General features: G+C 43.7%; 1 protein-coding gene across 1 annotated transcript in view; it reads left to right on the forward strand.

Annotated features, from left to right (window-relative positions):
- The window catches only part of ATP2A3 (ATPase sarcoplasmic/endoplasmic reticulum Ca2+ transporting 3), a 99505-nt gene that overhangs the window by 46648 nt on the left and 36233 nt on the right, over positions 1 to 16624 (forward strand). The window contains exons 4-6 of the mRNA XM_048518939.1: positions 9374 to 9478; positions 11427 to 11565; positions 15703 to 15783. Of these exons, the coding sequence (XP_048374896.1) occupies positions 9374 to 9478; positions 11427 to 11565; positions 15703 to 15783 (325 nt within the window). The remainder of the gene's footprint in view (positions 1 to 9373; positions 9479 to 11426; positions 11566 to 15702; positions 15784 to 16624) is intronic.

The following is a 16624-nucleotide window of genomic DNA, read 5'->3' on the forward strand; positions in this document are numbered from 1 at the left end:
AGAGGCATGAGTAAATTGAATGTCGTAGGCCTGTCTGAATCACCCATCTGAATATTTCTCGTAGGCTAATAATTGTCACCGAGCTGCCATTCTCTCCCCTACTTGCCAAATGGGTCTGACTCACGTTAAATGTGCCTGACAGCTATAGGAAACCAGCATTTCAGGCTACAGTCTTTCTCACAATCCCCTAGGTTTCTACCTGCAGGGATGTTTTAGTCATATCGGGCAGCATCAGTGATGCAGGCTGTCCTCCTTCAAAATGACTGATAACTGAAGGAGAATCAGCATTTCAGGAAGAGCTAACCTTGCCGCTTTCCCTTGCCATGTTACATTTCTACATGCAGGGATTTTAACATTTATTTCAAACATCTTTATGTCACTTTTCCAGCCGGTTCGGTGGTGAATAGTCAAAACAATAAAACACCCAAGGTGGTGAATAGTCAAAACAATAAAACAGATTTTAAAATGCATACATATAGAATGATAAAAACATGTTTTTAATTTATACATTGAGAGGATGTCAGGAAGAAGAGCAAGAAGAAGAGTTTGGATTTATACTCTGCCTTTCTTTCCTGTAAGCAGCTTACAAACTCCTTACCTTCCTCTGACCACTTTGTGAGGTAGGTGGGGCTGAGAGAGTTCTGAGAGAACTGTGACCAGCCCAAGGTAACCCCCGCAGGCTTCATGTGGAGGAATGGGGAAACAAACCCTGTTCACCTGATTAGAGTCTGCTGCTCGTGTGGAGGAGCGGGGAATCAAACCTGGTTCTCCAGATTAGAGTCCACTGCTCTTAACCACTACACCACACTGTCCAGGGGACTTGGCTAGAATTCTTTCCCTAAGGTAATAGTTTTCTACTTGCGGAGACGTGGTGTTTACACGGGCGGAGGGAGAAGTCTGACATACAACTGCCGACTGGTAAACAGCATTAGCATTTGTAGATAAAATATTAGCCCAGGAAGGGGGGAGCATTTCTAGATGAATGCCTAAGTTCAGGATGGTTGTGAAAATATTCTATCATTCTGACAGGAACAAATATAACTCTGTGCCCTGGTGGTGTGGAAGCTTCAAAGGAAAGATGCCATGTCAGAAATATTTGAAAGTTTTGTGGGACCATCTGTCCCCCGCATCCTTTATTTAGCTTTGTTTTTAAAGACATCAGCTCTTTGCAAGGCACAGGTTTTACCCACTGTGAAACAATAACGAGAATTGGTAATGTTTCTCCCTTTCCTATTATTTTTAATTAACTTTCAAGTTGTAATCTGCCAAACAGATGAATCCAGTCACAATCCATAAATGTTTTTGTACAGACGGAAATGGAAAGGGATGCAACTTGCCAAATGAACCACAAAAATATTACCAAATCGTCAGTGATCTATAAACAGAAAATAAGTGACATTTGGATCTCATTGCACAGTGCAGTTCTGCCTTATCTGTACAAGATAAAAGTCTTTCCCACATGAGTTGTTTACAACTAATCTTGCTGCCAAATGCTACATTTTTCCCTTGCGTTGTCTACATTTTTCCTCTGTTCAGTTTCAGAATAATTTTTCCTTCATTTTTCCTCTGTTATTTTCCCAAGCACTTTTACTACAATGTTTTTTCCTATCCATTTCCAAGCCAGCTTCCCTTGAATGTGCGATCATGTTGAAATGTGTGATCGTGTATTTATTTCTCCACCCCACCAAACATCTGGCCCTTATTCATGCCCCTGGGTAGTTGCCCAGCCTCCCCTTCAGCCATTTTCTCCTCCCCCTCCTTCTTGATTTTTGAAAGGAAGTTTATTTTTTTTTCTTTTTGACATTTTAAACTAGTGATGTAACATTGAGGCACAGCAGGAGCAAATAGATCAGCTTTGTCAGTTTCACGTAGAGTTTGCAATGCTCAGGGACAATTGGACCAGCTTTGTCAATTTCATCTCAAACTTGCCATGTCACTTTAAGGAGAAGATACTTTAAGGAGAAGATACTCTGCGGCAGCACTTAGGAGTGAATGACATTTACAAGGGACTGCCGCAGTAACAATTGTGTGTTTCTGCAGCAATAATTTGACTGAAAAATGTATTTTGGGGGCATGGGTGGGAGGGTGGCCGGCGTCTGTGTTTCTGTTCCTTCAAGTAATGCCGCCTGTTCCAGTAGGTTCCTTTTAGTCACCATGGCTAGTAGCCACTGATAGATTTCTCCTCCATAGCTCGTCACTGAAACTCGGAAGGGATATGATCCACACACTGTTTTCTGTTCTGTCCACACTATCCTTTGCTGCAGATTTGAGGCAGTGAACTTTTTTCATCCATCAGGCCAGCTGCAATGAGAGACCATGCCTCAGGTTGCACTGAGCCCCAATTTTGTATTCACAGTTGCTTGGTCGTGGCCCAGGCATTGCATATTTTTTAAAAGGATCTCAGATTAATAGCTATGATGGAAAAGATCCCTTTGCCCCAGAGAGCTACTGCTGGCCTGGTGTTAAGATGAGTCTGATTTTGCACCGATCAGCTTCTTATTGGGAAGTCCGGTTGTGCTTTTCATACAGAAGGGCTTGTGTTCCATATCTGGCACCTCTATTCAAAGGAGGTAGCCGGTGCTGGAGCTGGCGGGGGGGGGGGGAGGGGGGATCTTTTTGTGCCCTTTGTGAACTTCTGCCCGTCAAAATAGGCAATACCCTGAACCTGTGGTTCAGGTTTGTATATTCATGTTTTGTATATTCATTTTTCAACCTGGGTTTTCTGAAGGAATTTAGAAAGCCACCTGCCGGGCATTTGCCTTTGCAAGGGTGGGATGCACAGTTGGATTTGCTTAACTTGCTTGACAATGCAAAACGCCTTCCGAAATGGAGACAAGGGCATGCAAAAACAGAACTTTGGCCATGCCCAGGTGTGCGTCTCATACTTTGTTTATTTAATTTGATTTGTATGCTGCCCTTTCCACAAGGGCTCAGAGCGGCTTACAGAAGTAAATAACCCCCAACTTGACTAAATAAAACAATTAAAACAAACAATTAAAACAGTTAAAATAATATAAATCTAATTTAATCTACCGGTAGTTAAAATACATTTAAATTAAAATCAACTAAAAGCTTAATTTCAAAGCAGAGTTGGAATAGGAACGGAAACAGATGCCATTTGAAGCAAATAGGAACGAGGATTTGGGCCAGCAACAAGTGCACTGAGAATAGACAATTTACAATTTCGATTTCAGTTTCCAGTTTTTGGAAAGCCTGGCGGAACAGCTCTGCCTTACAGGCCCTGCAGAATTGCATCAAAATCCCACAGGGCCCTGATGTGAGGTGGCCGAGCGTTCCACCAGGTAGGAGCCAGGGCCGAAAACTCACGTTGCCTGGCCGTCTCTCGCCCTGTGATCCGGCTCGTGAGGGGACCTATCCAAAGGGCAAATGTTAACAGAGCTATTTCTCAGCGGCTAAGTGAAGTGAGCCCTGTCCTGGATAACCCAAGCTAGCCCAATCTTGTCAGCTTTCAGGAGCGAAAGAAGGAACAGCCATGGAAGCTGACTAGCATGGACTCCACCCTGAGAATGCCCTGGCTCATCCTCTCCTCACACCAGCATTTGAGCGGACGCTAGTGCCACTCCACAGCTACCCCGACTTCCAGGCTTTGCCACCACGGAGTTGAGAGGTAGCCGCCACCAGCACTTGTCCCCGCTGCCGACGGAGGTGCTCATTGCGCTGACAGAGGGGGCAAACACATTCACACAGCTCTCCACCACTTCCTATGCATGTTCTAAAACAGCCACTTGGCTGCAGCAGTACTGAAGGCGTGAGAGAAAACCCCTCCGAAAGTTGGTGGGCCAGATGAGGTTTGCCAGTTGGAGATTAGCATATCCTCTGGGGATGAGCTGCCTTGGAGGACTGACTTGAGCACCTTTTGTAGGTCAATGAGCCTTTTGCCACATAAGAAGAAAACACTACGTGTTTCACACGATCATGGACAAACAGAACTGTAATAACTCTGTTTCCACTTATTGTTAGGTCTCAAGCCTTGGATCAATAAACGGATAAGTAGAATTTGTTGGAAGGTAACGAAACACCTAGCTTACAGGAAGTCAGTTTTGCCAGAACTGGCTTCAGTAGCCCTCTTTATCCACAACCAGTCCCCACTTCCGTTTTCCCAAAGAATGTAAGAAAGAGCTACAGCAGAGCCTAGGCGCCCCAGGGTTGACAACAGATATAGATAAAGCCACCTGGACTTTCACCTCCACAGACCAACGGAAACATCCCATTTCCCATGGGAGTGAAGAGTGTCAGGGATAAGCCCGGTTATCTACCAAGCAGGTGAAATCATTAGAACAAGATCAAGGAAAGAATGTTCCATTAACACAGTGGTAACACAGTGGTAACATTTATCAGGCAAAACAGGTGTAACTAAAAGCAGTTACATTGACAGGAGTGCATCTCAATCATCTAGATACAATCATGGTCTATTTTATAGCTCTGGTCTGGAGTTAGGAATGCACCTCAATCAATCAGGTGTCATCCCTGACCCTTGTGCATCACTCGTTCCAAGCCCCAGGGAATTCAGTTTGGAACCCTCTATATTTTCAAGCACATGCTTGACTTCTGAGCTTTGGGGTCCAGCACTAATTTCTCAGTCTCTAGCTGTGCATGCCTGTTCTAGATTTTTTGATCGGATCCTTTGCCTTTTGTAAGGAGTTGTGTTTCTGAGAATAAAGAATGGTTGCTTCCTCAATTGAGTTTTAGGGCATATGAATCCGAATAAGAAAGCGTGGATTTCCTAAAATCCAAAATCACAAATGAAAACACTCTATAGAGCCATGTTTATGCATTTCCTCCCTTGTGAAGAGTGTGTTTTATACTTGCTTGCCATTTCTCGTCCTCCAAACACCACAGAGAAGTGGATAAATCTGCCAAAATATGTATTTAGAGATTTGCAATCAAGGTTGGAGATTTTTTGGAAAATTTCTCCTAATAAACTGAACCAAAGCTGAGCCTTTTGACAACTTCTTGTAATAAACTGAATTTTAAATAGAATAATGTTCAATTGTGGGGTTATTTCACCGCAGGGTCTTAATATCAGAATAAAAGAGGTATTACTCTTGGTGGGCTTCCATTCCCCCACCCCATTGTTTTCTTCTTAAAGCCAATTACTCAGTCTGATAACATGAAAACAAAGAGGGCTGAATGGCTCAGTCGGCATTAAATAGCACCTGTACAAACTGGTCTGTTCCTTTTCTAAATGTGTCATTAAAACAACAGGGGCCAATTCCTTTTGGCTCTTGAGTTGGCTTTCTACCTGCACAAGGAGAATTAAGCTTTGCGGCTGTCCACAGAAGATCCCCAGGGGGAATTTGGCCTGAGAACAAAGTAAAAGGGAAAAGAGAGAGAGAAATAACGAAGAAACAATAACTTGGGAACAATTATTCTCAAGTCATAGCAAATGTGAGACAGCGGTTGAGTGCTGGCTTGGGGGATCTCAGGGTAATTGTACTTCTACCCAGGAAAAATACTGGGCAACAGATTTTGGCCTGCCTTCTGCCACCTCCCACTTGTTTATGTAAGTCAATTTTTAATCCTCTGTTTTCAAATTACCTTTTTCAGAGCTTTAGTGTGCAACCAATGGCAGCAGCAGGGGCAAGATGTTGCATGCCTGGTGTGCATCTGGAGAAGTGCCATGAATCGTTGTGTGCTGCAGCTACTGTGGAGTGGGAGGGGACCATATTGGCCTAAGCAGACGCGAGAGCTGTTCAGCAGGCTTTGTACTGACCACCATCACCCCAGCCACAGGCAGGGCTGCCAACATTTAGGTGGGGGCTAGAGATCTCCTGGAATTACATCTGATTTCTAGACTAAAGGGATCAGTTGCCCTGGAAAAAATGGCGACTTTGAAGGATGACAGTATAGGTAAGGCTGAGGGCTTTCATGGTCAAAATCGACTGGATATGGTGTGTGTTTTCTGGGCTGATACCAGAACCACAGTCAGATAGCCCAGAAAACATACAGCAGCCAGACTACATTATACTCATGTCCTAGTCTCTGAAGCTTGTTTTCTGCTGCCTCAGGGACTAGGACACGGAGTAATGGATTCAAGGTGCAGGAAAAGAGATTCCACCTAAACATTAGGAAGAACTTTCTGTCAGGGCTGTTAGACAGAGGAATTCACTGCCTTGGAGAGCGGTGGAGATTCCTTCTTTGGAGGTTTTTAAACAGCGGCTGGATGAACATATGTCGGCTTTGATTGTGTGTTCCTGCATGGCAGGGGGTTGGACTTGATGGCCCTTGTGGTCTCTTCCAACTCTATGATTCTATGGCATTAGAATATAATGGTACTGAGCCCGATGGACCAATGGCTGTACTTAGTATATCAGGTTGATAGTTGGGGAGAGGTCTGCCTTAGTGATAGGGCGCCTGCTTTGTGCTAAGAAAATGTAGTGTTGCCAGTGGGGTATGGGAAAGTGCTGGAAAGGAGTACCTGGGGAAATTGCTTCTCGTGAATGTCATGTCAAACAGTCTACCCTTCAAAGCTGACATTGTCTCGTGGGGAACTGTAGTCTGCAGATCGATTGTAATCCCAAGACAACAACCAGTCCAGGAAGACTGCCAAGCCCCTGTTTGGATTGGGGGAGCCCCCCACTCCAAAGTTCCCATTGCCTGCCCCTGAGCATGATGACATCACTTTCCAGGGAAACGTGGAAACAATTGTGGTAGCTCTAACAATCACCAGAAATTCTATGATAAACCATAGAGTTTCCAGAGATTCCTAGAGCTACTGTTGCTTCTTCATTTTCCTTAGAAATTATATCATTATATCATGTCCCGGCCACCCCACCTTCCTGCTGGTTGCCAGGCTTGGCCTTGCAAACCCAAATCCAGGTCTGAAGTAGAAGTTGGCTGCCCAAAGCAAGTCCCAGATTCAATCCTCAGAATTGTTCTTGAAGGTTCTCAGTAGGAATAGGAAAGGCCTTGAGACTCTGTAGAGCCACCAGTCATACAATATTATGTTAAATGGATCAGCACCTATGTCTTGGTATAAGGATGTTTCGCATGTTCATATGATCCCCTTCCCTCCCCCACACGCAAATGCCTGGCCTTAATGTTTCTGGGGCTGACTCACAGCTGTGTCCCACAGAGTTCTAGGTCTGTCCAGGTGGGTTCATCACTGCACATTGGCAAGAATGCATCTGGCTTTTAAGAGAGGGGGGTCTGGCCAGAGCAAGGGGTCTTCCAGGCCCTACAGATGACACGTACAATTGCTTGTCCATAATGAAGGTATCACTTTGGAGCACCCAAGAGTTAGAGCTGCCCGATCTGCCAAAACCTGGCCCCAGGGAGTCAGAGGACATAATCGGGCCGCTGATGGGTAGGGCTTGGTGGAATGGGGCAAAGGGAAGATGTGACTGGTGCCTGGTTGACGGAAATCTGGTGGAAACAGGATGACTGAGAAGCAACCTGGCGCCCTCTGTTATGCTGAGGTCCAGCTGCAGCTGAGAACACCTTCCCTCAGAAATGCATGCGAATTTCGCTGTCACTTGTATTTATTTTTTTAAAAAATCCTGCCAGTCTTCTTTGTAAAGCAAAGAGGATATATAACAAAGGAAATGGGATTCATGTATGCAAAGTGAATAGCAGTAGCTGTCAAGCAAGCCAGTGAAATAGCCCACCCCACTGACTCTTGAGGTTTTAGAAAGGGGCGAAAATATTTAACTGTGGATATTCATACCCTGATTTTCTCTTCGTTGGAGACCAAAAGCAGCTATGTAATGGTGTGCTGTCCTTCACTAGTTTATCCTCACAACAACCCTGTAATGTAGGCTAGGCAGAGAATGTCGCTCTGCCCAAAGGTCATCTGGCCACCATTCACGGCAGAGTGGGGAGCTGAACCTAAATGAAGTAAGAAAACAAATAATAAAAAGAAATGATAATAAAAAGAAATAATAAGCAGCACTCTTAGTACTGCTCTTTTGAATGGCTGACCCAAGGAGATAGTATCATTGCCTTCTAAAAGCACAAATGAATTATCCACCTGGACTTGCGCCTGACATGTTGACCTGCTCCCGCTCCACTCAAGTACCTTGCAGTTAAAACCGGGCTTAGTTTTAATGGCTGTGTAGTGTTTAGAGAGAGGGCTGTGCTGTCTTTATCCACTGAAGGAAATGAAATTGCCTAGCCCTCCCTAAAGGTCAACAAGCGGGGAAGAAGTCAAATTGAGTTGCTAGGTTAATGGCTGGAGGGCCGGTGACTGGCAGCTTGGCACACACAAGCAGCCCAGCAGTGTTGGGTCAGTGGGTGTGGGTTGATCGCCAGCTGGCACTTAAATGACCTCAACGTGATGCCTTCAGCACCAGTACCCTTTGGAAACGAAGGGCGGCAATTAATTTTAAAAGGCAGGGCTTGATGTTGAGCTTGTGAGCAAAGAAGAAGAAGAGTTTGGATTTATATCCCCCCTTTCTCTCCTATAGGAGATTCAAAGGGGCTTACAAACTCTTTTCCCTTCCCCCCTCATAACAAACACCCTGTGAGGTAGGTGAGGCTGAGAGAGCTCCAAAGAACTGTGACTAGCCCAAGGTCACCCAGCTGGTATGTGTTGGAGTGCACAAGCTAATCTAGTTCACCCAATAGGCCTCCACAGCTCAAGTGGCAGAGTGCACCTGCTCTTAACCACTATACCATGCTGGCTCTCTGCTCCTGCAGTTATTGTTGTGTGGATTAGAGTTTCTTCATCTAATTTTGGGGAAAGATCGCCTTTTGATCTTCCGCTGCTATGCAGACTTTTGCCAGCCCATGCCAATAATCTGTTTTCACCCGTGAGAAGATGGAGTTTTATTATTTATTTTCTTACTTCATTTAGATGCCACCTTCCTCTGCTATAGGGAACCAAAGTGGCTTACATCCTTCTCCTCTCCTCCATTTTATCCTCCCAACAACCCTGCGAGGTTGGTTAGGCTGAAAGTATGTGACTGGCCAAAAGTCACCCAGTGAGCTTCCATGGCAGAGTGCGAATTGAAACCCAGGTCTCCCAGATTCTAGTCCAACATACTAACCACTACACCACATTGTCTCTCATGTTTCCTCATGTCTGTGGCCTTCGTTTACTCTATATGGGGTGGACTGGCCTTGTGGAAGAGGTCCCTGTGAATTGATTATGACTCGACAGCAGGGCCGGAGCAAGGGGGAACTGCATGACTGCCACGCCCTCACCCGCCACACCACGCCCCTGCACCAGTGCGTGCCTAGTGCATTGTGCTCTGCCCTGTCCCCTTGGCGCTACGCCACTACTTGACAGCATCTTCTTCTCTCCGACATAAAGAAATGGATTTCTCAGCTTGTGTCTCCTGTTTTCTTCCTGTTCTTTTGTTGGCTAAGGGAAACAGGGTTGCTTTCTTGACTCTCTTTCTTGCTTCCACAGGTCTTAGCATGGTTTGAGGAAGGTGAAGAAACCACAACGGCGTTTGTGGAACCTGTTGTCATCATCATGATCCTCATTGCTAATGCGGTGGTAGGAGTGTGGCAGGTACAGCATGACCGTATGTCCCTTTCTTTAGAAAATTGAGGTGTGGCTGACCTTGATTCTTTTGCTGCTGGTTGGTGGTCAGAGGACATTCTCGGGCTTTTCTACCTGAGATTTTTTGGTGCAGCTGAATTCAATCTGCAGTTGCCTTGCCTGAACAGTTTAACAAAAAGTCAGTTGAAGGATCTCTGTTAAAAACGGGTGCCTGTTTTTCGCAGCAATCGGCGATGAAATTTAATGTATTAAACAACCATATCTAAAAAGGCAAAGAAATTAAGAGAAGATGAAGAGACTTTAAAAAGAAATTGGAACATTTACGAAATTAGATAATGCTACTTGAAGATTATTTAACAAACGTAACGGGAAAAGTAAAAATATTAGATTGAGGTTATTGTATTAGAATACTAGTAAGGTGTAGGATTAGAAGATAGTACAAATATGTTATCTAAGAATTGACTAGGTACTTTCTCATAGCTGAAGTTTTTTTTAATGTATTTTGACTGTGCCTTGAGCTCTTTACAGAAGAAATGTGTCAGGAGGCCTGTTATTAAGGGGATTTTGCTATTGCTGCTTTCTGTATGCTGGGGGTGGAGGAATGGGTTAATTGCATTTCTAACTGACTTTCAACTGTCTTCTGTATGATGTTATACTGTACCAGGTGCTGCTCAAGGTCAGTGCCTGGCCATCTCTACTGTTATCTCTTTCACAGTTCCTTTAGGGCTCGTTTTCCCAGGATGGGGGGGGTGCAAGCTGATTTAACTACTGGGTTTTGCGCGGGCAAACCTCAGTTCTGGCATGACCAGAGAAGATCCTCAATACTCAATAAACTACTGTTCTTATACATGAGTTTGTTTCAGTTTTTGGGATTCCAACATTAGGTGACTAATAAATGTTTTACACCAATTTTTAAAAAAGACAAGGATGTTTGCCGAAAGAAAGAGAGAAAGAAAAGAACAGAATTGGTCTTTCTTCTCATGGACAAAAAATCCCACTGTAACATATCGAAGACCAAATGTGTGAGCAGTTCAGCTCAAAGAAAGCTTTTATAAACTCTTTTGACAAAAACAAGGAAGGATTAGTTTTTACATCCCACTTTTCTCTACCTGATGCCACCTTTCTCTGCTTACAATCAGTTTCCCTTCCCCTCTTCACAACAGACACCTTGTGAGGTAGGTGTCTCTTATGGGAGTTCTAAGAGAACTGTGACTGGCCCAAGGTCACCCAGCAGGCTGCATGTGGAGGAGTGGGGAAAACCAACCTGGTTTACCAGATAAGAGTCCGCTGCTCATGTAGAGGAGTGGGGAGTCAAACTTGCTTCTCCAGATTAGAGTCTGCCACTTTTAACCATTCCACCACACTGGTTCTGACGGTGCTGGGTCAGTGCTCAGTAGTAGAATGTCTGCATGCAGAGGATCCCAAATTCTGTCTTCTGCATCTCTGATTAATGACTTAGGGAGCTCATAACGTGAATTACCTCCAACTAAGCCTTGCAGATCCTCTGCCAGTCAAATTAGACAATTGATCATGGCAGACCAAGGGTCTGAGTAAAAAGGTAGTGTCGTGTATTTATGCGAAAAAGAAAACCTGGGGTGGACTATATTTTTTCCCTTCCAAATGGGACAGAGATGGAAGGAGAAACTCAATACATTTCAAATAAACTCACAATGTGCCAGCCTTCGTTTTGTTCAGCTGCAAGAATCAGAGGGGAAAATAACCCTCCTTTCCATTTGGAATGGTAAAAAACGTAACCAGCCACATTTTCCTTTGTAGTGCAGTGATTAGGCTGTACTTAAGCCAAAGTTACCCAGATTCGAGTCTCAGCTCAGCCATATGTCTCCAAGGGTGACTATTCCTACCTACTTCAAAGGATTGTTGTGAAAATAAAAAAAACAGGAAGAAGTAATTATGGATGCCCTCTGCCAAACTTGGCTTCTCTTTGCTCTGTTTGTAGGAACGAAATGCTGAGAGTGCCATCGAAGCCCTAAAAGAGTATGAACCAGAGATGGGGAAAGTGATCAGGGCCGATAGGAATGGAGTCCAAAGGATCCGAGCGCGAGACATTGTCCCAGGTGATATTGTGGAAGTGGCAGGTATGATACCAAAGTTTTGCTATTTTCCTCTCTCATTTTCCTGTTTCTTTTGGACTGTGTTTTTGATTGTGAACTTCTAGGGACGGGGATTTATTGTTTGGCACTGTGGAAAATGCTGCACCCATTGAAGAAGAAGAAGAGAAAGAGGAAGAAGAGGAGGAGGATTTATATCCCCCCTTTCTCTCCTGTAAAGAGACTCAAAGGGACTTACAAAATCCTTTCCCTTCCCCTCTCACAACAAACACTCTGTGAGTTAGGTGAGGCTGACAGAGCTCCAAAGAAGTGTGACTAGCTCAAGGTCACCAAGCTGGCATGTGTTGGAGTACACAAGCTAATCTGGTTCACCAGATAAGCCTCCACAACTCAAGTGGCAGAGCAGGGAATCAAACCCTGTTCTCCAGATTAGAGTGCACCTGCTCTTAACCACTACACCACGCTGGATACTTAGATGATAATAGTGTGGGCAGAAGTGTAGAGAACCTCACCATTAGGGTATCCACAAAACTTTTACATGTCCGCAGTCGAGCATCTACCACAGTGTCATGTTCTGTCATGGTCGGATTCTTTCTTTGTAGCGTTTTAGATTCATATACTCTGGATTGACCAATCCAGGATGCAGTTCAGTGCAGCATGCAATTAAAAGTGCCAACTTTAAAACTAAAAGGCGATTCAAAGCATCACCCCCGGATGCTAGCCGTCACCAGTGAAATGAGTACAACAGAGAAAAGGGCATGCCAAAAATAATTGGGTAAGCAAAGCTAATGAGGAAGACGGATATACAATAGGATTGAAAGGTATAGGGATTTATTTACCTGCTTGGAATATTTGTACACTACCCTTCAGCCATATCGGCTCCCAAAGCAGCTTTAAATAAAACAATTGGCAATTAAAACAATTCAAGTCTAAATCCAAGGATCAACATTGTCTAACTGAGCAGGTGCAGCAGCAGGACAATTGAATCAAAGCACTGGATGAATAAGTTGTTTAAAATTGGATCGCACAGCAAAAAATTGGTAAGTTTCCAAACCCTTTTTTAAAAGAAAGAAAAGGGAATACCAATGCCTGATGAGATTCCCAAGGCTTGGAATCCCAAAGGATACAGGCCACTTCAGATAAATAAGACTGTCCTGGCAGCTAAACTTGATAGTATCCAGAGGTGAACTTTGTTGGCTGATCTAAATACCAGCCAGAACTCATACAGGTGAAGGTTTGCTGAGCTTGGCTCAGGAAGCCAATTTCTTAAAACCCTGCTGGTTTTAATTATTTTTCTATACAAGTTGAAGGGAACATATCGGGCAGTGAGAGAGCCGCAGAGTGCGTGTCATGTGGCCCCTAAATTTGCAAGAGGAAAAAAAAAAGGTTGAAAAGGGCAGAGTTTGTGGAGTATGTGACATCTCTTCCAGGTCTGCCACTGCACCGGTGTCTTCTGCAAGCACATGCCATCCCCTTGTCACTGCCCTTTAGATTGACAGAAGAAATAAAACAAAAGTTGCCATTGTGTTAATGGCGTGACATCATTTCTGGGTTGAAACTGGAAATGGTGTCATGTAGCTCTAGAATTCAGTGGAAGTTCTAGCAGTAACTCTGTGGTAAAACTATAGAGTTGTCACAGAATCCTAGAGTGACATGACATAACGTTCAAGTTTGCCACAGAAATAGTGTGATGGTGTTGACCCAACAGTGTGCCTTATATTGTCGATTTCATGGTCGAACACTGGTGTGCTGTGGAGCCAGTTAAGGATCAGAATTTAGCAGCATTCTTCCCATTGCTCAGATTTGTGGCTGGCATCTTCAGATCCTCTGAAGATGCCAGCCACAGATGCAGGCAAAACCTCAGGAGAGAATGCTGCTAGAACACGGCCATACAGCCCAGAAACCACACAGCATCCCAGTGTTCCTTATGTTTCTGACTTCTCAATCTCCCAATGTGTGTCACCCTATTTTGGGATGACTCTCTGTGCTTCCTCACCTAGTATCCGTGGTTTTTATCTTGGGGGATTCCTAGACCACCCCTATGTGGATGCTATTTTCTTCTTCTACTACTCAGTTCCTCCAAGGAATGGAAAATAGGGATTGGAGGCAAATAATTCCCTATCTCTGGCAATTAAATGGAAGACCTAAATTGATACTAGTTTGTTATTGTCTCTAAGAGTTATCTGTCACAGGTGCTGTTTGGCTGCAATTTCCAGCAATGCACTTTATAACAATTTTACAGCAGTTTTGCAGCACCGTGGTTTGCCATGAGAAATCTGTTTCCATGTGATGATTGGATTGAATCTGGAAGGAGTGGGAAGACAGAGGGAATCTTTATCTGTGAGCGTGGGCTGGCTCTTAGCAGCCCTGCTGCCAAATTGCAGAAGCGCTGCATTGATTCGATAGTTTGTTTTTAACATAACGATTTTTAGATAATAAGGCAGCATAGTTGTTTATAGTCAACCGATGATCGTTAGAGGCTTGAGCTGGAGAAGGTAAAGCCAGAAGTTCGTCTGACAGAAAGTTCTGCTTCATTGACTAGTCAATAGAGGCCAAGCGTCATCATTTTTAAAGCAATTATATCCAGCCTTTCTGAAATACTTTTGAGATGGCTTACAATAAAATCCTAAAACAAGTATTTATAGTGAACATTTAAGAACATCCCCCTCCCCGAGCCAGATAAAGCCAGAGAGCAAATAACAACATTTAAAGATTTAAAAGTTGCAAATACAGACCGACACGAAACAAAGTTGCCATTTTTCACATCCAGTGTATCAAAACAAGATAAAACTGTGAAAGAACAAGACACAAAATGTGGGCCATTGTGTCAATCCAGTCCAAAGACCCGTCCAAAATGACTGGTATTAATTAACACAATTCAAATCAGTGGGAGACTCAGGGCAAGAGATGGCTGCCATTGTTGATGGTGTGACATCACTTCTGGAGGGAACCTGGATGTGATGTCACATCTCAGTAGGAATTGCCTGAAACTCTCTGGTAAAGTAAAATCACAGAATTTCAGGTGATTCCTAGAGAGGACCAATATCATTTCCAGGGTCTTCCCCTAGAAGTGATGTCTTGCTGTTGGCCCTGCCTTCTACCCCCCACCAGGAGTTTGGTAGTATTACTCAAAATAAATGTGTGTATACTGTGATTGGAGGGATTAAAAGCAGGCTTAGCCAATCCACAGGCATTGTATCACTTGCCAGTCATAGTGGCCAATGTTGTACATCCATGTTAAAGCCTAGTATACTAACTGGTTTGCACTCTTGCTCTGAGATGGACATATTTATTATCAGAGGTGGATTCTTTCGTGACCCATAAGACAGCAATTTTTGCTGTGGCTGCTAAAAAAAATATCAGTGCAAAGATAACCACTAAATGAACTGAACCATTTTCTTTTGCCTCGTTTACAATTTAGGAACATGGTGGATGCTTTAGAAGGTTTAGAAGGTTCTCTTATCTCTCTAATTTATATATTTGGTTATATGAAGACTCTTCAAGAGGGTTGCAACTGAGAAATTACGTATTATATGAATTTTAGCAGATCTGATTTTTAGTATGTAGATTTATGTGTTTTTAGATCCTTGTAGACTGTAAAAGCCTGGGCTCAGTGCAATAAAATTGATGAATTGATGTTGAAGCCCAGTGTCATCAAGCGACTGGTCTAATATCTCAGGAGAGCTTACAAGTTTGTCATGGTGCTGATAGGACAGAGCGGGCTAGGACTAAGGTACCTCAAGGATCATGTCCTCCTCTGTAAATCTGCCTGAAATCTTGTATCATTCAGGTGTTTCTGTCCATCACACATTCTGGGATGTATACCCCTTGCTGTCTGAGGTACAGAGGAAGTGATAAGATTTTTGATGGCAGCTCTGAGATTCTGTAACTCCTGTGCTTGGTGCAAAAAAAGTTGTTTGGTCAGGGTGGGGGAGGGTGGCCACCCGTGGGGGTGGGGAAACAGAAAACTCAGATTTTGCACTGGGCTACATTTTCCCTCGATACACCTCTGGTATACAGCATTATCCACATTTCAGCGACAGGACTGCAAAATCATTTTCCTGCTAGCACGCTTTTCAACTGTGTAGGATTGCCTTGCCTTCTACTCGTGATGAATTTCAGACATGGACACTTCTGATAATGTGTCCTTTTCCTCCGTTGTAGTTGGCGACAAAGTGCCTGCCGATATCAGGATCATTGAGATCAAATCTACAACGTTACGGGTAGACCAGTCCATTCTTACTGGTAAGTGCGGTCTAGAAAGCACAAGGTGAGCACTGACTCCGGAAAGGTTGCAATTAAAGTGGCAGAGCGATTAGGGGAATCACACCTTTAACGCTGCTTAAATGATTGAAAACCCCACCTCCCTGTAAGTAGAAACACAGAACATTAGGAAGCAAAATAGCCTAGAGCTTCTTCCTCCCTGATGGGCTAGGGTTTTTTTTAAATGGGAAAACACTGTAGAAAAAATCTCCCCACTTGCAGCCCACAGATGTAATTTTAATTGGACATCTCATCTTATTGTATGTATATACCAGGTCATAACTGAATGGAATTATTAGAATTTTGAACTATGATACCACAAGTGAAAGGTTGCCAAATTTTTTAGACTCCTCTACCCAAACGCAAGGACGCGTCTGCCCCTCAAGGAGAGATCCTGACCATGACTATATTTTTCCTGATGTGCTCCATTACTGCATAGAGGGAGGGTTTTTTAAAGTGAGAAAGCATTTGGAAATGTGACCTTTGTAGCCCAGTTGCATAACTGAAGCCCCCATAACACTCTCAAGAGGCAAGAACTTTCACAGACTTTTTGCAGAAAGCCAGGTGGGATTATAAAGATCCATAAAAAGCCCGTTTCAAAAGATCTGTACTAAGCCTGTTTGGGTTGGCATTAATTTATCAGATTTGTTGTGTCAATTGCCAGTAGCCCAGCTGGTTATCAACTGAGTGAGCGCTACCTGAATGTGAAAAAAAACCCTTATTTCGAGATTTTATCCCACTTTTCAACCCAAATTGACTTCCACAGCAGCGGAAGCATCAGAAACCTGATACAAATGAGAATTACAATATGATGCTCAATAGA

Source organism: Sphaerodactylus townsendi, linkage group LG16 (genome assembly GCF_021028975.2).
Source record: "Sphaerodactylus townsendi isolate TG3544 linkage group LG16, MPM_Stown_v2.3, whole genome shotgun sequence".
NCBI lineage: Eukaryota > Metazoa > Chordata > Lepidosauria > Squamata > Sphaerodactylidae > Sphaerodactylus > Sphaerodactylus townsendi.